Raw genomic sequence first — 21,319 nt, 5'->3', positions numbered from 1 at the left:
CATGGTCTATGTATTCACTAAACTCTTGGTGCCTCCCAAGTTGTTTTATTCCTCTGGGATTTTTTGACCTGATCTATGGTCTCAGTTCACCTCCTCTACCTTTAAAAGTCAACTCAATCCTCACCTCTTCCAAGGAGGAAATGACTTCCTGAGATAGAGGAGACTGCCTTCTCCTTTGTGTTCTGCTACTCCCAGGATCACACTTCTTCATAGAACACACTGTACAGTATGTAACACTGGTGTGTGTGTGTTGGGGGAGGTGAATTTATAGGGAAGTCTGAGATGAATTCATTGCCATCTGGTGGGGAGATAAATTTGTAACATAATATACATCTCATATCATGGAAGTGTAGATTTACATGACATGTCCAAGGCATCTCATGTACCACTTCATATTTATTGAGTGTGTGATAGACACTCAATAAATAATAACTTTTATATTTGGAGACGATATAATTTAATGTGGAGAAGGAAAAAGTTTTACTTGACCCTCTTAGGGTTCCTGGCTGGGTCTGAAAATTAAACTGCCAAAGGCAGATGAACAGGAGAAAAGCAGACAAATATATTTAACATAGGTTTTTAATAAGACATGAAATTCTTCGTAAGGAAATGACCCACAGCAACAGTCAGGCCTGAGTATTTTTATGCTGGGTTTGATGAAGAGTGGACAGTCATGGAGGAATATGATAGGGTCAGAGAGGATGAGGCAATCGTAGTACACTGGGGAAAACTTAGCAAGGCCGGTTTGTTAGGATTCTTCTCCATATCCCTTTGTCTTTGGAGTTAAGAATGCTCGTTTCCAGGGGGAGGGTATAGCTTAAGTAGTAGAGTGTATGATTTGCATGCATGACGTCCTGGCTTCTATCCCCAGTACCTCCTCTAAAAATAAATAAACCTAATTACCTCACCCCTCGCCACTGCCAAAACAAAATAATTAAATAATACAATAATAAATAAATAAAATATAAAAAATAAAATGTTAAAAAAAGAAGTTAAAAATAAGCATTAAAAAAAAAAAAAGAACGCTCGTTTCCTGGAGGGTTAGGGAGAGAGCCTCCCACAGAAGGCTTTTATGAATTATATCAGAGGAGAAGGGTGGCGGAGTGAGGGGAAAGGTCAGAGTGACCTTCTTGCCTCTACTATTTTCTCAAACTCCTTCAGCTTAAAATATTCAATACGCCCAGGTGCCATGTTTTGAGGTAGCATGTCCTGAACCCCATCATTAGTAAAGCATTACTCAAATTGCCCCATTAGAAACTTTTCAAGATTTTAATAGCTGCTCCTTGAAGAAAAGGATTTAGTGGTCAAATTAGTTTGAGAAATTAAAGGTAAAATAAAGTTAAACTTTTAAATGCATGCTTTAATTTTTCCCTGCAACACTTCTCAAAACTCTTAATGTGCTGAGATGCATTATGAATCTCCCAAATGTGAATCCAGCAGGCTGCATTGCCTAATCGTACTTGCCCATAGAGTTCCTTCTTTTTCATGCACCATAGAACAGTGTGGAGACACCAATTTCACTGTTGAGAGTAGAGTACGATGTCAGTGTCTTCACATATTAACTGCTTGGTTTTGGGTTACCACTTTAAGCCTTAGTTTCCTTATTTGCAAAATGGGGATAATACCTATACCTCATGCTGTTGTTGGCAAAATAAAAAGGTGTATAAAATGCCTAGGTGTTCTCAGTAGATGTTAGCAATTATAATTGTTAGCATTTTATGTCCGGGAGCTGACTATTCATCTTCAGAACCCCAGAGCTTTGCAGAGTACTGTTTTTGATGCTGAGTTGAGTTCAGACTGTTATACATGGCTCAGCTTTAGCAGGTGGGTGGCCATCAAGTTTTCGTTACTACCTGTATCCTTTGCCCTCTAACAGGATGGGAGTCAATATTAGATGAGTCCTGTTTTGGTCATGGTCCTATTGCTTAGTGCTGCCTTATAAAAAAACAAAATTAAGGTAAAAGAAGAAATAAGGTTTGAACTAAATAACCTCTAGAGTTCATCTTCTCTATAATTCTAAGGGGGAACGCAAGTCATTCTCAAACTGTAACAGGTGGCATTTTTGTACTTTTTTTTGACTGGGCTGATGAACACAAAAGTCCTTATCACACACCACTTTATTTTTTTCACGAAAGGCCACTTTAAATTGATTGCCATCAATATTCTTTACATAAAGGAATTTGACTTTGGTTAATCTCTTATTTTAGACCACTATATTGGTCTTTATAAATGACTATACAGCACTATAAAACTAGAATTTATGTCTGGAAGTCATTTTGATACATCTCTTCCCTGACCTCTATTTACCATCAAGTACAGCTGTGGGGTGGCTCTTTGTGTAGGATTAAGAAACATTGCAGTTCTTCAAATAAACCAGATGTTTTCCATTTCAAAGGAAAAGATCACACCTAGTGAAGTTTTTATTTATAAGCGTCACAACAAAACAAAAGATTATAAGGAAACTTTCAAGGGACATGGGGTCACAGGAACCAACTGAACACCACAGCTTTCCCAACTACGCGGGAAGTTACAAAGGACAAACACAAAAGTTGACTTTGGGCTGGCTTCAAAAATTTGTAGATTAAGGTTATAATGAGCAATAAATTACAGTGAAAATTACATTTTGAATTTATTTGGTTTCTATCCCCTTTTCCAGTACTCCCTGCAATTCACACACAAAGGAGTAATTTTTAAAACATGTCCTAAAATTAGTGTCTATTGAAGCTTCAGGAATACTTTGGGGATAGACTTCCTCAAAACAAAAACAAAACTACTACGTTTTAAAGAATTGAAAGTGAAACTAGGTATAACTTGTTCGTGACTAATCATCGGGGACAACAGGTTTGGTATTCGAGCAGTGGCTAGATTTAAAGAAAGTCATCATTTGATTACTTTTCTTTTCACTTTTTCTTTCTGTCTTTCTTTCTTTTTCCCAAAGGAACCAAACTGTTGATCGGGGGACACCCACTTGAAAAAGGCACAAGACGCTTCTGGACTAAGCAGCGCCGGGCCGGCCGCGGGGTTCCAGCGACTCCCGCGGGCGCTCCATCCGGGCGCCGCCGGCGAAGTTTCCGGGAACCAGGGCGCGGCGCTCGGCCGGCGGAGGCGGGTGAGTGGGCGCCCTGCTCCAGTGCTGTCATCCCTGCTCCTAATAGTCCCGGGCTGGAGAGGCCGTGGGTGGCGGCGAGGCGGGTTCCGCGGGGTCGGGGACCGCGTTGGGGGGAAACGCCGCGCCGGCCGAGAGCGTGGGGGCGGCGGCTCTGCGCCCCGCAACCCCAAGGTCCACAGCCGCGCCCCTGCGCTGCCCGCTGCGGGGGTCACGGGGACCGCACAGCCACTGAGGGGGAGCGCGCGTCCCCGGGCTCACGGGGCCTTCTCCCTGCAGTCCTGGCCTCTGACCCCGTCTCCTTTGCTTTGCTTCGCTTCGCTTCAGAAATTGAAACTAAAAATGCTTTGTTTCCTCACTGTTCATATAGTGTCTCTGGAGATCGTTCTGAGGAAAACAGATTCCTTAAGGATTTTTACTTTCTTGGTAGGCGCAGGGTTTGGCCCTCCGTGCCTCACTTTTTGGAATATGCAGAGATTTTTCTTGAAAGAGACATCCAAAAGAAAATGTGATGTTTTCCTGTCCGTAAAACATGCGTGAATCAAAACAAACAAACAAACAAACAAACACTATATCTGCACATCACCATTTTATTAATCATCATCTCCTTTTCCCCTTCCTTCGCCTAATTTCATTTCTTTTTGCTGCCAGGCATGCATATGGGAAGATTCGCTTCTGTCAGGCCAGGCACCACAGTGATACGAATATGTTAGGGAAATAGGTGGTAAATGAGTGGAGGTGATTTGTATTGTTTTTTTCATTCGCTGCTATAACAAATCACCTCGGATTTAGTGGCTTAAAAACTGCGTTTATTATCTTAAAATTCTGTGGGTTAGAAGGCCAAATTGGGGTGGGGGTTGTCACTGGGCTAAAATCATGGTGTCTGCAGGGCTGCCTTCCTTTCTGGAGGCTAATGGGGTGGGTGAGTCTGTTTCCTTGTCTTTTCCAGCTTCTCTAGGCTGCTCAACTCCTTCGGCTCAGTGGTGCCCTTTTCTCCATCTTCAAAGCCGGCGTGGGTTGCATCTGACTATTCTTCCGTTGTCACATCTCACTCTGATTCTGCTCTTCTGCCTTACTCTTTGACTTTGAAGAGGGCCCTGGTGATTACATTGGTCCCCACCAATAATCCAGGAAGAGCTTCATATTTTAAAGTCAGCTGAATAGCAAACGTAAGTCAGTCTACAACGTTATTTCTCCTTTGCAATGTAGCTAACATATTTGCAGATTCTGGAGATTAGGAAGTGGACATCTTTAAGGAGGCCATTCTGTCTACAGTCTGATTGCATGAAAGAAAAGCCATTAGTGTACATCTCATTCATGCAAAGAGGGAAAGTATTCAGATACTAGATATTCTGTAAGAAGTTCTGGGGATATTATGTAGTAGACCATTTATATGAGTTAAATATACTACTGACAGCCTTTATTATAAACTCTTAAGAATATAGACTTTAAAAAAAACAGTTAAATAATGTAGCAGTTTCTGCTTTCTGGAAATGTAATAAGAGAACTTCATATGCCTGGTATGTCCTGAGCAGAACAAATACCTGAGTCAAGATAACACAATTGTATAAATATTGAGTGTTTTCAGTATGCGAACTTGTGCTCTGAATGAATACAAAGAGGAGTGGACATGGTCCCTGGCCTCAAGGTCATGACCATCTAGTAACAGAAAATGACACAGCTACACAAATAATTAAATCTCCCCAGAAGAGATGATAAGAGGAAAAGTAGCATCATTTGGGGAAATCAGAAAAGGCTTCAAGAATCTGGGGGGGCAGATTTTGGAATGGATGCTGAACAGTAGGACTTCGTTAGGTGGAAATTAAGGTTGGGAGGGGAAGAAGGATGTGACACTGAGGGACAGGAGGGAGAAGAGAAACCCTTAGAGTGTTCGGTGTGGTCAAGGGACTTAGTCCAGAAGTTGTCTAAATAAGACTAGAAAGTAACTTAGGGTTAGATTGTGTAAGACCTTGGGTGAATGTCGTTATAATGATTCTGCAATTGTTGATGCAGTGGAGAGCTACTACTATATATCTTTTTTATTTTTAAACCCTCTCGAACTTATAGAAAATTTGCAAGTAACAACTTTTCTGTTTCCTGAGTTATTTGAGAGTAGGTCTCCAACTTTGTGACCCATTACTCTGGAATTCTTGAGTGTATATTTCCCACAAAAAAGGTATTCTCTACATAACTACAATACAGTGACCAAATCAGGATGTTAATATTGATACATTACTGCCATCTAATCCTTAGATCCAATTCAGATTTTGCCAGTTGTCCCAATAATATCCTGTATAACAAAAGGACCCAGTTCAGAATCATGCATTGCATTTAGTTGTAATGTCTTAGTATCCTGTCTGGAACAGTTTCTCAGTCTTTGCTTGGCTTTCATGAACTTGGCACTTTTGAAGAGAACAGACCAGTTGTTTCCTATTTCCTCATGTTTAGATTTAGCTTATGCATCTTTGGCAGGAATATCATAGAAGTCATGCTGTGTTCTCAGTGTACTTATCATACATCAGATGATTTTGATGTATCCCATTATTTACCCTGATTACTTCATTATGGTGGTGTCTGCCGGGTTTCTTCACCGTAAAGTTACTGTTTTCCCCTTTGAAATTAACAAGTGTTTTGTAGGGAAGTATTTCTTCTGTCTGTTTATGTTTTGTTTTGGAAAGCTTTAGTCATAGTAGCCCCAAATTGTAAACAACCAAATATCCATCAACAAGAGAATGGAAAAGCAAATTGTGGACTACTTATGCGTGGAATACTATACAGCAATAAAAAAGAACAAACTACTAATACATGCAATAACATGGACAAATCTCCAAAACATGTTGAGTTTAAAACTCTAGCACATACAAAAGGATACATACTAAATCATTCTACTTATATGAAGTTCAAGAACAGGTTGTTCAGTGTAATGAAACTTTACTTCAATTAAAAAAAATCATTTCTTGAGGACAAACTATGTCCCTGGCACCCTTTTGGATACTGTTTTGGTAGCATTCCAGGGGAACTAGGGCATACTCTAGACAACAAAACAAAAACCACAGCCCTTGTGGTGCTTATGTTCTTGTAGTCAGCTTGATGTGTTTAGTGCAAAAGGACAAGCTGATATTTATCCCCATTGAAGTTGTTGATCTCCTTCAAGGGCTTGTCAATGCCAGGACTGGTGAGTCCATAAAACATGTAACCAAGTGATTGGGGTTGCATTGGAATTTGGTTAGCAGTACTTGTGGGTAATTATTTTGAAACACCTAAATGGTCCTTTCCTCACCAAAATTTCAATCAATCAGTCTCTCTATCTCTCTCTGTCTGTCTATCTGTCTGTCTGTCTGTCTATCTATCTATCTATCTATCTATCTATCTATCTATCTATCTATCTATCTGTCTATCTCATCTTACTACATAGTTATCTAGTATGGACTCAATAGTTCTCTATTTTACTTAGTGGATTTAATTATTACTATCATTATTTATTTTGATGATTAATTTATTCCCAGGTTTGGCCAGCAAGAAGCAGCTCAGGTTGGACTCTGTGTTCTTCTGACATATCCTCATCATTTTTTTTTTTTTAGCACTTCTTGCTTTCTGGTGCCATAAGATGCGTATGTCGCATTTGTCCTGTCCCAGTCTTAGGATCAGCCATTTCTCTGAATAGCCTTGGTTCCTGGTAGCTGAGAAACCAAATTCTGGGTGCTAGGTGTGCTCATTGCTATTGTCTTTGCTTCCAGGCCCTTTCAGCAGACAGAGCTGGGGAATATATATCTCACACACATACATACACACTTAAATCTATATTTAAATTTCTGAATTTTTTATCAATCTATCATAAATCATGAGATTATATAGATATCTCCAGTTCCAATTCATAGCATTCATTCTGTTTTTCTCCCTTTCCATATTTACAGTCACCTTCTCTGACAGTGAAAACCAGACTCCTATTGTCTCCCTATATTTACTTACTTGATAAATCAATCCCCCTTATGTGCCTTTGGCCCCTGGGAGCTTCAGTCTCATCTTATGTATTTCCTGCCCCAGTTGTAGAAGCAGCCATTGCTCAAAGGAGCCCTGGTTCCTTTTATTGGAGAACAGATCAGAAACTAAGATGTGTGTGCTACATGACTCCCTCTCTTCTCCATTTTTATTGAGAAATAATTGACATATATCACTGTATAAGTTTATAGCACAATGGTTTGACTCATGTATATTACAAAATGATTACCACAATAAGTTCAGCTAACATCTATCTTGTCATATAGACACAATAAAAAGAAATGAAAGAAAAAAGGGGAAAAATTTCTCTTTATGATTAGAACTCTTAGGATTTACTCTCTTAACTTTCCTGTGTATCATGTGGCAGCTTTAGCTATAGTCATCATGTTGTACATTACATCCTGCTACTTATTTATCTTATAACTGGAAGTTTGTACCTTTTGACCACCTTCCTCCTATTCCCATTCCCCCTGACCCTCTGCCTCCAATAACTACAAATCTGAACTTTTTTCTATGAGTTTTGTTGTTTTGTTTTTTTGATTCTCCATGTAAGTGAGATCATATAATATTTGTCTTTTTCTGTCTGACTTATTTTACTTAGTGTAATGCCTTCAAGGTCCATTCATGTTGCTGCAAATGGTAGAATCTCCTTGTTTTTTACGGCTGAATAATATCACTGTGTGTGTGTATGTGTGTGTATATACACACACACACGCACACACACACACACACACATATATATATATATGCCACAACTTCTTTATCTATTCATTCATCCATTGTTGGACATTTAGGTTATTTCCATGCCTTGGCTATTGTAAATAATGCTGCAGTGAACAGGAGGTACAGATGTCTTTTCAAGTTAGTTTTTTTTTCCCTTTGAATGTATTCCTAGAGGTGAAATTGCTGGATCATACCAAACTAAAGAGCTTCTGTGTAGCAAAAGAAACCATAAACTTTTGTGAAAAGACAACCTATGGAATGGCAAAAAATATTTCGAAACCATATATCTGATAAGGGGTTAATATCCAAAATATATAAAGAACTCAGACAACTCAATAACCAAAAAATGAAATAACTCAATTAAAAAATGGGCAAAGGACCTGAATAGACATTTCTCCAAAGAAGATAGATGAAAGGCCAACAGGCATATGAAAAGATGCTCAACATCACTAGTCATTAGTGAAATGCAAATTAAAACCCCATGAGATACCACCTCATATCTGTTAGAATACCCATCATCAAAAAGACAAGTGGATAACAAATCCTGGCTGGCATGGATGTGGAGAAAACGGAATCCTTGTACAGTGTTGGTGGGAATGTAAATTAGTGCAGCCACTATGGAAAACAGTATGGAGGGTTTTCAAAAAATAAAAAGTAGAACTACCACAAGACCCCTTTTTTTTGACACTGCTTGTGTTCACATGGAGTAAACTAAGACATGACTAATTTTTTGCTAGTCTACTATTTTATTTTTAAAGAGGAATATGTGTCTTTCCTGTTTCTTTTGTAGGAATAGTGAGGATTTAGTCACTTGAAATCTTGGAAGATTGTGTTAATAGATACATTTTTAATGAGCTTTTAAAACAATAAAAACCAGTGTGATATTCCTTGTCTCATATTTGATCTCGGTCCTCTTCATCTTAGCAAATTCATATGCAGGCAAGGGTTCTTAACTTTTTTGGTCTCAGTCTGATAAAGCCTGCGGACCTTTCTCAAACAAAGAAAAAAGTTCTTAAATAGTATAAAACAAAATACATAGAACAATAAGGGAAACCAATTATACTGAAATATGATTATCAGATTTTTTAAAAGCCAATTTTAATATAGTAATATATATTAATATACTACAGTTTATTACAAGACCTAGTCATATGTTTAATGACTGTCATAATTTTGAAGCAAGATTAAACACAAACAATGATTCAGGATATCTGGAACAGTTAAAATATTTTATGAAAATAACTGTGCCATCTCAGTGACTTTTGTCACACATGCAGCAAGTACTATGTGGCTTGTCACCTATATTCATATTTGAAGGGAATGCTAAGCTTCAGTCAGAGGTTATTAGAAATAAAGATGTAATTTTTTTCCTGTCCAAGTGTATGGACTCAGGGGAAGGATTTGTGAAAACTCCAGGTAAGAACCCCTGTATGTATAGAGGAAGGGTGTTGGGAGGTCTTTTTACCCCATTTATATTTGGGGGTATAATAGGGAGAATTAAATATTTAAATAAAAACCTTTGAAGAAGTCTGGAAGATCAAAATAATAGTCTTTTAAAATGGAGCATTATGTGAACTACAAAGGAATGTTTTTTAAATTAATTAACTAATTGATTATTGAAGTATAGTCAATTACAATGTATCAATTTCTGATATACAGCACAGTGTCCCAGTCTTGCGTATACATACATATATTTGTTTTCATATTACAAAGGAATGTTAATACTCATATTTTCTACTATGGTGTTGAAAAGCAAAGGATTTTTAGAACTCCTTAATATATTTATAGATGTGAAAGTTATTTGAAATATATAGACTTTGTGTATAAGTAACATGATAATAAAGACTTGTTGATAGGAAAAAAAGATACAGCGAAGAAGAGATGTTTCATCTGTAAAAGGATAAAAGTTATTTTTTCTTGAGCTTATGTGTATATACTATTTTAAAGTATTTATTTTTTTATAATAATTAGGAAATCATGGCAGCCAATGAAGATAACAAAAAACAAGCTCTTAAGGAGTGTTGTCTAGATGAAGAATTTACGCAAGATGAACAAAACCAGGTAAAAAGGAACAATTACTGAGTACTATTAAGAATTAACTTATATCTATTAGTTTTGCAGTGAGGCATGTTTTATATGTCTTTGTCCAACATTAACTTGAATTTGGGAGAGTAGTGGGGTTTTCAAGTTTTTTTTTACTTCCATCATTCAAGACTTACAAGAAGAACAGTATTTCTATTCCTTCTCTTACATGGCTTGCAACATTATCTGCTTTTTCACCTCCTCTCTCATTTCTCTGATTTGCCCCTAGAAGTTAAGATCTTAGTTAGCAATTATCTGATCAGACCCAAGAGGGAATGGAGGCTCAGGTAGCTTAAACCAGTTACCCAAGGCCATGTCTGGCATGTTAAGGCAGCTGTACTGTGGGAATCACAGCAAAAAAAAATCTAATTGCCCCAGAGTAACATATGTCCACAATTACAGTGCAATTTAAAAGTCATATTGTAGTCACAAATAGCTAGGAAAAGAGTTGATAGAGTGTTGAATTATCAGAAGATTTGGGTCTTAATCCTTGCTCTACTACAGATATTTCTGTGACTTTGGTCTAGTGTGAAAGGTGGTTTCCCTGTTTGCATAATGGAGATAATAATCCTTGGCAGTGGTAGGCATCTTGACAGGTGATGACGTAAAACATTCAACAAATGTATTATTCACATAATCATATTTATTCTGAGACTGTCTAAAGTCTTATTTTGCCTTCTTCAGAGTGAGAGAAATTTTGCTTCTTTAATTCATTTAGAAAAATGAGGTCGGGGCTGTTTAAATTTTAGGTGCTTTTCCTTTTTCTTTTTTTTTTTTTATTAGAAATTAATTGATGAAATTGCAAAGGAAAATATTCTATTAACAGAGGAGATCCAAAAACTTGAAGCTGAATTACAAGAGGCCACCAGAAATTCCCAGGTACCCCTTTAATTATTTTATGTATTGCATTTTTAACAGACCCTATTTTTCAGAAAAAGCAATTTAATTATGCAGAATTCATTTCTAAAATATTATGATCATCCATGACACCATGGTTTGCAATAGCCCCAAACTGAAAACAACCCAACTATCGCTTCATAGTAGAATAAATTAATAAATTTGGGTGTATTCACACAATGAGAATGAACAGCTTGCAACTACATGCAGTAACATGGATGACTTTCCTCAACACTGTGAATAAAAACAGTGGTGAATTTGAAAAGATAACAGAGGGCCTGCCGTATGCTTTCGTTTAAATATAGTACAAAAGCAGAATATTATAAGTTGGTACGGTGGTTACTCTTAGAGGCAGTTAGGATCTGGAAGGGACCACAAGAGGGCCTCTAGGGTGTTGGTCTTGTTCTGATTATTGATCTGGGTGGTGATAATAGATGTGTGATCACCTTGTGAAATTTCATCTTGCTGTATGTTTATGTTAATACACTTTATAATATTTATGTATATGTTAATACAAAAGCAAAAAAAAGGTGGTCATTATCAATCACTTTTGGATTAAATCCTTGGTCTTCTCACTAAGTTCCTTTGTTGTTCTCCTCATCCAAGTTATTTAAATAAGTTTCACTGTTTAAAAAAATTGGACCTATATCTTCACCATTTAAATTCTCTTCTAAATTTTCCTGTATTTGAATTAGACATAACTTTCACTCCTTTTTTCTTCATAACAATCCAGATTGTTAAGAAAAATACTTACTTCAAACAATTTGAATGCTTAAAACATTATCACTTTTTGTTTCTGAAATGAAGGGTAAGACATCACTATCAGGAAGTGTGGTTTCCTGTGTTTGTGAGACTTAGAGAAGCTCTGCTGAGATTCTGGTTATTTTTCAGACTGAATTCAGTCAGAATCCTTTCAGTCCTACAATGCAAAGGGCCTTGGCAACCCAGTGCACTCTGCTGGTCCACTTCACAGAGGATTGAAACTTGGGTCCAGAAAGCATGAGTGAATTGCTCCCTGCCACAGTGTGCCCAGGACGAGAAGCAGGCACTCTCAGTCTCCAGAAAGCTCTCAACTTCTCAGGGTATACTGGGTATTTCTACATTATTAGGAAACTCCCTGCTTTTTCTCAAGACATTGCAGATTGTTTTGAAATTGGACATATGCTAAATCAGAAGTTCTACTGAATTTACATGTGAAGACATAGAATAAGTGCCAGATTAGATCAAATGACTCATTGGATATTTCTAATCTTTTTGTGAGTCTCTTCGATAACACTTTTTCCTTCAGCATGTAAAATAACCATGGGAAATAGAAATGCAAACACCCGACTCATTTGTGCATTTATGTGAGGTTGTATGTGTCTACTAACCCCAGTTATTTTCAGCAGCTAAGTATAACCACTTAACTTTATCCTCCAGGTTGCAAATCTTATTTGTAGTGTCCCTTCACATTTTTACAAACCTAAATTTTGGCAATCGTTAAAAAATTGATGAGCAGGTATTGGGAAAGCGGGAATTTAAATTTGATAAATTTTAAGTCATTAAATTCAGAAGTCTTCTTTTTGGATGAAACTATCTGGGTTTGCTGTCAGAATAACCATGGCATATGCCCAACTCTTTGCAATGAGGGTAGACATGCTGTGTAGTGACTTCCTTGTGAGATAGCCTATTATTGGCACAGTTGTTTGAAAGGTACTTGTAGGCTTTAGGATTAAACACCACACAATACTGACCAGTTAAAACATTGATTAGAAAAAGTGAGAGATTATATACTTAGAATGTCATCTGTGAAACAGTATTAAAGGATCAGCATCTGATTACCTGACTGAGTGCTTACGTGGGAAGAAACAATTACTAAAGACATTAAAGAAATTAAAGATTAATAATCCCACATTCAGTATTCTGTGGGATTCTGAAGTCAGTGAAGAGTGAGTTATTGGATGATCGAATCATATTATCATTGGAAAGACTTGTTATTTCTTGTCTTGATTTTAATCAAACATTTCTGTTTGAATTAGATTAACGAGGATATTCCTGAAACAAAGATAAAGTTCACGTCTGTAGAGAATCCTGAGAGTGACAGCCAGTTTTCAAATATCTCCTATTCGTGTCAAGTGAGCTCAAAAGTCCCCTATGAGCTACAAAAAGGACAAGCCCTTATCACCTTTGAAAAAGAAGAAGGTAAGGCTAATATTCAAAAATTTGACCGGTTACCTTTGGAAAGCAATGGAACTTTCAAAGAGTTTTCATAGGTGTTCGGCCATTGCTTTACAATTTTTACATAAACCATTTCATCTCATCCTCATAGTGACACCCGGAGGTAGGTATGATTATCCCCGTTTTACACATGAGAAAACTGACTCTGAGACATTAGGTGACTTGAATATGGTCACTCATTCAGAACATGACACCTCTGGGACTCAAGCCCAGGTGTTGTGATATCCAATACCAGCATCCTTCTACCGCACCTGTTACCTGCAAATGATAATACTAGTGGTAAGGTTTCAATGAAGCAGAACTCTACACAGTTCTGAGAGAGTTCTTACAAACGTTATCTCATTTTATACTCACATGACTCCATGAAAATAATAGGAGAGGGGAAATACTGTTTTCACTTTACAGCTGAGAAAACAGATTCTCAGGTGGTTAAGTGATTTGCTTAAAGGCACAGGACCTGTGAATGGAAAGAGCCCCAAAGGCAGACATTTGAGGTGGGACCTGATGTTTGCTAAGTCCGCCATGGTATGGGACCCTTTTGAGAGCTGGGGGCACCTTAATGAGGAGAATCTGGCTTTGAGTGCCAGCTTTGCCCCTATCTAGAAGTGTGATTTGGGTTGGGTTCTTTATAAATCTCAGATTTTTATGATCGGCTTTGTGACAATACCTACCTCAGGGGGTTGCTTTGAGTATTAAATGAGAAATACTGATGAAGTACTTAGCACAGTGTCTGATACATAATAAACATTTAATAAGTGTTAGCTGTCGTTATTGCTACACGTTAGGAATTTCTCAGATAAGGAAACAGCAGCTAAGATAAGGAAATTGCTCAAGGTCCATACAGGTAATAGGGGAGAGTATAGCTCAGTGGCAGAGCACATGCTTAGCATGCACAAGGTCCTGGGTTCAATCCCCAGTACCGCTGTTAAAAAATAAATAAAAATAAATGACTCTAATTACCTCCCCCCAACAAAAAGAAACAGAAGCCTTCAGAATGCGTTAAAAACAGAATCTAATCATACAGGTAATAAATTGCAGAGCTGAAAGCCAATCCCCAAGGACCCTTGTACTTTCTACTGGACCAACATTCCTTGAGCAGTCCACCATCTGGGTCTTTGTTCTCATACTTGCAAAGTTATAGGTAGGATCAGATCTTTCAGTGCTCGGATGCTGGTTTGTAACCTGGTTTGTTACTATAGCCTGAAAATAAGTGTTAAAGAGAAAGGCATTCTGGCAGGTCAGTATATGCATATACTGTTTGCTCTCCCTGGGTCCACTCCTGCAGCTGAGGGTGGAGGGGAAGACTAAGACATGTTGGCAGTTGGTAGTGGTAACTGAGATATAACTGAAAGAAACGAGGATTTGGGAAGCAGGGGATTCTGTACAGGAATTACCTGAGGATGCTGGGAATAGGATTTTCTTCAGAAACAGCCGCATCACTGCTTCCACCCTTGATATGGCTCTAAGGTTCTGCTCTCCTGGGACAACTTTGGGCTTTTACACAATTAAAAGTGTTGGCTTTTGATCGTCTGAGTCACAAAAGTTGAAACATAGGTGGTTCCTCTCAGCTGTGTCAGATCACCAGATGCTGAGGTTTGAGGGGTGGAGGAGATTGGGAGGAAATGATCATCATCTAAGTATTACTTAGTTAATATTCTCTATTATTGTTGCTTGTTGTCATTAACGAAAAAAAAACCTATAATTCAAATTGTAGAATCATATCGTGGTGCACTGAGTCTGAATTCCCACATGACAACGCCCTGTTTTATAGCCCTGTTTCTTGCTTCCTCTAGCTGTGCTATCTGGTTATCAGAAGCACATGTAAGGTTTATAGGACTGGGAGTGGGCATCTCTTGTCTTCATGACAAATTAGAGTAAGCAGCTCCAAATATCAGTGTTGTAAACTTTCATGTCATGCAAGTAAAAATAAACACATACCCACACGCGTTTTAAACTGACACAGAGTTGCTGTTGGATTTCTAATGGTTTTTGGCATAATTATATTACTTAGCCTCTCTATTTGCATGGATAAATTAGGTTTGATAGTTTTATGATCGGTGTATCAAGGCTATCGGCTTTTTAATGAACGATCTCAAGAGCATTTTAGTGAAAGTAGAACTATCACCAAAAAAGAAGACTCACTCTGATTTTTCAAGCCTATGTGTTGTTTAATATGTAATCCTTGGGAAAGACCGAGACAAGAACAAATGTTTATTTCTATGGTGCTTATAACATATTAAGGAGGGGTGACAAATGATAAATAAGATTAATTGTCATAATGATACTGACTTACAAAAGTTTTCCCAGCTTACTCAACGTGGAAGAAATTTCTGGCTGTGTTTGAATGTACTAAGAGAATTCTCTGGTAATTCTATCAGCAGTGGAAAGAAAGGGTATGTGGCTGTACTGAAGTAACATATGAATTTCTGAAGAATTATCAAGCTTATCTCCTAAGAGATGAATCTAGAACTTGATAAGAATTTCTACATTGTAATTTTTGCTGATGTATTTTGACATTAACATTATCCTACTGTGGTGCCAAGACTGTTATCACTTAGAAATCCTTAGAAAAATTTAAAAGTTAGATCCTTTAAAATTAAAGAAAATTTAAAATATTCAGGATAATTTGTCATTAAACCAAACGTGTAAAAATGTATTGAAGTATTGGAAATTCATACTTCCCAAATTATTTTTCAGTTGCCCAAAATGTGATCAGAAGGGGGGAACATTATGTGCAGCTGCAGGATGTAAACGTGAAGATGATGGCCAAACCGGTCCCATTAAACTCAGGAGTCAGATTCCAGGTAACATGGTGGTTAAAGCATTTTAGAATTCTGTTGAACATGGACAATTTTCTCATCCATATTTCTGAACATGAAACGATTTCCCAGGTTCACGTAGAAGTGTCTAAAATGAAGGTCAACGTTACTGAAATTCCTGATATATTGCCTGAAAGTCAGATGAGAGACAAGCTAGAACTGAGTTTTTGTAAGTCCCGCAACGGAGGCGGCGAAGTGGAGAGCGTGGAGTACGATAAGCAGTCCGGGAGTGCCGTCATCACGTTTGTGGAGAGTGGAGGTACACACGTGCTGAGAAAGTTAAACGGTGCTCTGCCATTTCAGTTATGTCCTGCCACGTCTGAAAGTATCCTTTCTACCTCTTTTATTTGGAATTTATTAGACAACGTAGTAACAGGAGATTTTATTTAACCTTATAAAATGTAGTAAAATAAAATAAGAGTCCTGAAAATGATTTTCCAGAATGCTGCCAAGTATGATACTACAAATAAAAAGTATCTGCATCTTAGTGCATTCTTATTACATGCCAGGCATGGAGCCGGATGTTTGATACATGTATCTCCTCTGATCCTAGCACAGCTGTGGATGTAGGTGTTATACTCATTTTATTGATGAGGAGCCTAAGGTGTAGGCAAGGCATGTGACTTACCCAAGATCACACAGTGTGGGTGTGGTGCAGAAATTTTGAAAAAATACTTAGAAAACTGTCTTCCGTCTCATTTGTTATGACTAACAAGGGTCTCTTAGGTGGAAGGAAACGATTCCACGAAGACAAGGGGGTAAGTAAAAGGAACAGCTGTTCCCTTTTTAGGTAGAAATGGACTTTCACCAAATCATCCTAGGGAGGTTTGCATTCTTAGGATGAAAAATGGAAGACTCTTCAGCTGCTTTTGTTACTATGTTCAACAGATTTTCGATGTAAAAATCCCTTGCTCTAGTTAATCTAGTCTTAGGGCTTCTCCTGGGTTTGCACATGTGATAGAAATCCAACTATATAATTAAAAAACATCGACTGTGGGAGGATAGTATAGGTTAGTGGTAGAGTGTGTGCTTAGCATGCGCGAGGTCCTGGGTTCAATCCCCAGTACCTCTGTTAAAAAATAAATAATAAATAAATAAACCTAATCCTCCCACCACCTCCCTCCCCCACAAAAAACCCAGCAACAAAAAAACATTGGTTAGGTTTTTTCATAATGAAGTAATACACGCTTTTAAAGAAAATTGAAATAATAGAGAACAACATTAATGTAATAAAAATTGAGACATTTCCTTAAATTTCCAAACTTCCCTTTCTTATACTATGTGGTTAGTTAAATGTCTTTCCAGATCTTTCTGGGATTTCTGTATAATATGGTAATTCTATGTTTAATGTTTTGAGGAACTGCCATACTGTTTCCCACATTGACTACCCCATTATGTTCCTCCCAGCAATGTACCAGGGTTCCAATTTCTCCACATCCTCACCGGCAAGGGTCTGTACTCTTAACCACTGTACCATATTATCAATTCAAGGTGGACTGGTGAGAGGAAAAAAACAACAAAGTGATTGGACATTCTTAAGAACTGTTTGTGTTAAACTTTATGCAATCTTGACACATTGCCTTTTTCTCCTCTAGGAGAAAAATGCTTTTAAAAATAAATCTGATTATTTTTTGTGTTGGAGGAAACTGATAAAGTTTTATTATTTGCTTTCATGTTTTCTAGATGACATTCAACAGCCCCCCACCTTTGATTAACATCATTATATTGGTTTACAGAATATCATATATTAGTTTTAGGACAATCAAGTAATTATATATATATGTGTGTGTGTATATATATATAATATAAAATAGTAATATAGTAATTTGCTCTATATATGTGTATACATATATTGTAATATATGTTACACATGTAGTATATGTAGAATGTGTGTGTACATTTATATTGTTATGTGTATCATATACATAGTGTGTGTGTATATATATATACACACACACATACACAGGGAAAGAGTGTATCCTGTCTCTTGCAGTTTCATGTATACTTCTTGAGAGATTGGGACACACTCAGTTTTGTTAGGATGGCTGGGCTACTTTTTGCAGATGGTTGTTGCATTTTATGTAGTTTAAGGTAGGTCTATCTGAGGACACTGCAGCCAGCTGTGCATTAATTGACTGAAAGTTCAAGACAGATGGAGCTATTTTAATCTCATTTTTGTTTGGTCTTATATTTTTCAAAATTATGTACTATGAAGTCTTTAAAGTGGACCATATAGTTTCTTAGAAGTCAATCACTCAAGTCACTTTTTACTGTAATAGTGTTGTGTCTGAAGGAAGTTTTAATTTTGGTTAAAAATGTTTATGATATAAAAAAGAATTTTTTTTTATAATTTACTTCTAGTTGCCGACAAGATTTTGAAAATGAAAGACTATCCTCTTTATATAAATCAAAACTGCCATAGAGTTATTGTTTCTCCATACACAGAAACACACTTGAAAAAGTTTCAGGTAATGCCATCTCTTTTCTTTCATTTTGGGAACTTACTGTCTGACCTTACCCAACAAATAATAAAAAGTTGTGAGTCTGTTACTGTTTCAATCTTCTTTGTGAGGGATATCAAAATAGTGTCTTCATATCTGCTTGATGCAGAATGAATTTGTCTTTTTAAAGACTATTTTAATGTCAAACTGTACCTTATTATTTATAACACACTTTTTGAAAAACCTGAAATTACTCAGAGTAAGGCACAATATTTTTATATGTGGAGACATAGCTACATTTTTCTCATGTGTCTACTATTATTGGGCATTAAAAGCAATTCTTCCTGCTCATTTTCTCTGAGATCGTTATCTTTACTCCAAATCTGCTCCTTTTTTTCCTGTTCCTACTCAGGTATTAAACGGCATCACTATCTACCTAGTCCATGGTCCTGAAAGCTACAATGCATGCCAGCTCTTGGTTTGCTTCACCTCCAGCATTCAGTCACTTGACCTTGTCACTTCCACCCCTGACTCCCTCTCTAACTGGTCTCTCTGGCAGTAGAATTGCCCTCCTTTCCTCTATTTGTCACAGTGCCACCAGAGTCATCTTTCTGAAACTCACATTCAACTCTGATAATTCTCTTGCTTGAAAAATCTTCCCAAGGCCTCTTGTCTCTCTTAAGATAATGTCCAAAATATTAAGCAGAGCTTATAAATGTAAAGTTTTGCCATTCAAAGCTCTTAGAAAATTTTCTATTTGTCTTTTTTATTTTCCTTCTTAGGTATTTTCAGGAGTAGCTAAGAGGACGGTGCTGCTGACAGGAATGGAAAACCTTCAGAAGACAGATGAAGAAACTGTAGAGGATTTCATTAACATTCACTTTCAGCGGGAGAAGAATGGAGGTGGAGAAGTAGAGGTGGTCGCGTGTTCTCTGGGGCAATCTCAGATAGCATACTTTGAAGAATAGACTCATGGAATCATATGAAAATTAGAGCTTCTGCACCCAAATCACTGTCAATGCTTGACAAAAATGAATATCCTTTTCCTTAAAAAAAAATTAATTCTTTGGTGTTCAATTATTCTTAGATACAAAATATATTTCTGTTTTTGAATTCTTCCTTGTTTCCAGCTGTGCTGCATGCCTGCAAACATAAGTGCACTGTTATTAAAAGCATTTTTGTTCTTAAATTATGTGGGTTGATGCCACATCCGCTGAAATCAACCGTAAGTTATCCAGTTGTCCGCCTGCCATGTTGACTCAACCTGTTGTGGTCTTGTGGGCCAATTCTGTTTCGTACCCAGGTTCATCAATAAGCAGACTTGACTCTTAAACAGTTCCCAAGAGTAATGTTATGTTTAGCAGTTTGTGATTTACATAGACCTTCCTTACTTTTTAAAAGACTTGAAGAGCAATACTCTTCCACTTTACCCAGCATTTCGTTCCACAGCTCCAAAGCTGCTTCTCAGAGCCAAGTGTGATCTTTTTCTTGAACTTTCTTTCACCGAGAGTGCCAAGTGTCCCCTTATTACTTTGAAGACATCTCCTCTCCAAACTGAATTTGTAAAGACCAGAATTTTCTTTTACACTTATAATGGAAAGAATCAATTTAAGGGACTGAAAACCTTGGAATTAAGAGAGAGAGAAATGCAAAGCTAGGGGCTGACCCCACGTTGTGCCAGATGCTGGAGAATGAATGCCTGAAGGTCAAAACACTGTGCCTGCCCCTCAGGGGCTTAAAATTTAGTCAGAGAGAAATGGAGTTTATTAGCATCCGACTGTTTTTAAATTGCAGAAACTGTAACGGTAAAATTCAAGACTCCTATCAGAGAAGGTAAAATCCTCTTGGGTAAAGAATGTTTGGACCGCTTTTATCCTAATATGGTATGTTTCATAAGAGCCAACAGCAGAATTAAATTCATATTAAAATGCTGGCAGAAATGAAGTGCTTTTAGAAAAAAGTCTAAACCTAAACCTATCCAGTGCTGCCTGCCATCTAAAATAAACAAAGAGAAAAGCTGAAAAAAAAAAGGCTTGGTTTTGCTTTTGAAATTTTATTTTTAGGTATTCAAGTTGTTATGTTATCATCAAAAGTACTTATTACTCTCACATTTCTCTTTGGAATAAGAAATGGTGCCTAAAAACTGGGCAGTTTATAATAAATCTTCATATTCACCATTTAAGGAAAAAAAAACTCTCATTGTGTCAGTTGTTCTTTGGAAATAATAAAATTATTTCAAGTTCCCCAATATATTAAGAAGAACAATTTAAAGACCTTATTTAATTTCAATTGGTACAGTCTCACTAGCACAGAGGGTGTCAAATTTAGTTCGTGGCTGACTGCCAATCAGAAATAACTTTTTCCTGATATTTAGGACAAGGTTGGAAACAGTCACTTGTTTTGGGCAGTAAAATAGATAATTTCATTCGATTTTAAATTTTCATGATGGTTTTGATGAATGTTACTTATCCTGGAAAATTATACTTTTCCCTTGGGTTCCTTTCACCATTCCACCTAAGTGATCTGACTAAAACTCAGAAATCAAGCATTGGCTCTCCTGCTTATTTCCAGTTTTAGAGATTTCATGGGAGGAAATGTGTCTTTGAAAATTTACCAGAAGATACTGTATTGACTATTTAACATCTTGCATATTACATTAGGAAGCCTTCAATTGTGTGTCCAGCATGAAATAGCTCCAATTATTAATGTTTACAATGTTGTTTGCAATGATGTATCAATTTCTGGTGTACAGCACAATACTTCAGTCATATAGGAATATACATATATTCGTTTTCATATTCTTTTTCACCATAAGTTACTACAAGATACTGAATTCCCTGTGCTATACAGTATAAACTTGTTTCTCTATTTTATGTGTAGTAGTTAATATCTGCAAATCTTGAACTCCCTATTTATCCCCAATTTGCATTTCTTTAACGACTAATGATGTTGAGCATATTTTCATGTGCATATTATCCATTCAAGAATCTGCTTTGATAAAATGTCTATGCAATTTTTGTCCATTTTTAAATTGG

The 21,319-nt window shown here is 37.1% G+C and overlaps 1 protein-coding gene across 3 annotated transcripts; it reads left to right on the top strand.

Annotated features, from left to right (window-relative positions):
* The first annotated feature begins 2,774 nt into the window (after positions 1-2,774).
* NMI (N-myc and STAT interactor) lies at positions 2,775-19,473 on the top strand. 3 transcript variants are annotated; one of them, XM_031451396.2, is made up of 10 exons: positions 2,775-2,841; positions 2,939-3,109; positions 4,198-4,275; positions 9,800-9,889; positions 10,694-10,789; positions 12,826-12,988; positions 15,722-15,828; positions 15,916-16,102; positions 18,205-18,311; positions 19,067-19,473. In XM_031451396.2, exons 4-10 carry the CDS (start codon positions 9,806-9,808, stop codon positions 19,250-19,252), a joined length of 930 nt encoding a protein of 309 aa, XP_031307256.1. In that variant the 5' UTR covers positions 2,775-2,841; positions 2,939-3,109; positions 4,198-4,275; positions 9,800-9,805; the 3' UTR covers positions 19,253-19,473. The 3 variants fall into 3 exon arrangements, with proteins under 3 accessions (XP_031307256.1, XP_031307254.1, XP_031307257.1); XM_031451394.2 differs by having other exon boundaries at positions 4,056-4,275; XM_031451397.2 differs by lacking the exon at positions 4,198-4,275.
* Positions 19,474-21,319: the final 1,846 nt, after the last annotated feature.

Source organism: Camelus dromedarius, chromosome 4, assembly GCF_036321535.1.
Source record: "Camelus dromedarius isolate mCamDro1 chromosome 4, mCamDro1.pat, whole genome shotgun sequence".
NCBI lineage: Eukaryota > Metazoa > Chordata > Mammalia > Artiodactyla > Camelidae > Camelus > Camelus dromedarius.
The sequence above is the reverse complement of the archived record's forward strand: the minus strand, read 5'-3'. Positions and strand labels throughout refer to the sequence as shown.

What these genes read in the sequence shown, in the direction of transcription:
- NMI (XM_031451397.2), top strand. Translation starts at nt 9,806, where the DNA reads ATGGCAGCCAATGAAGATAACAAAAAACAAGCTCTTAAGGAGTGTTGT. An exon ending in AGGCCACCAGAAATTCCCAG is followed by an intron (nt 10,790 to 12,825) that starts GTACCCCTTTAA and finishes TGTTTGAATTAG; the next exon opens with ATTAACGAGGATATTCCTGA. An exon ending in CACCTTTGAAAAAGAAGAAG is followed by an intron (nt 12,989 to 15,721) that starts GTAAGGCTAATA and finishes ATTATTTTTCAG; the next exon opens with TTGCCCAAAATGTGATCAGA.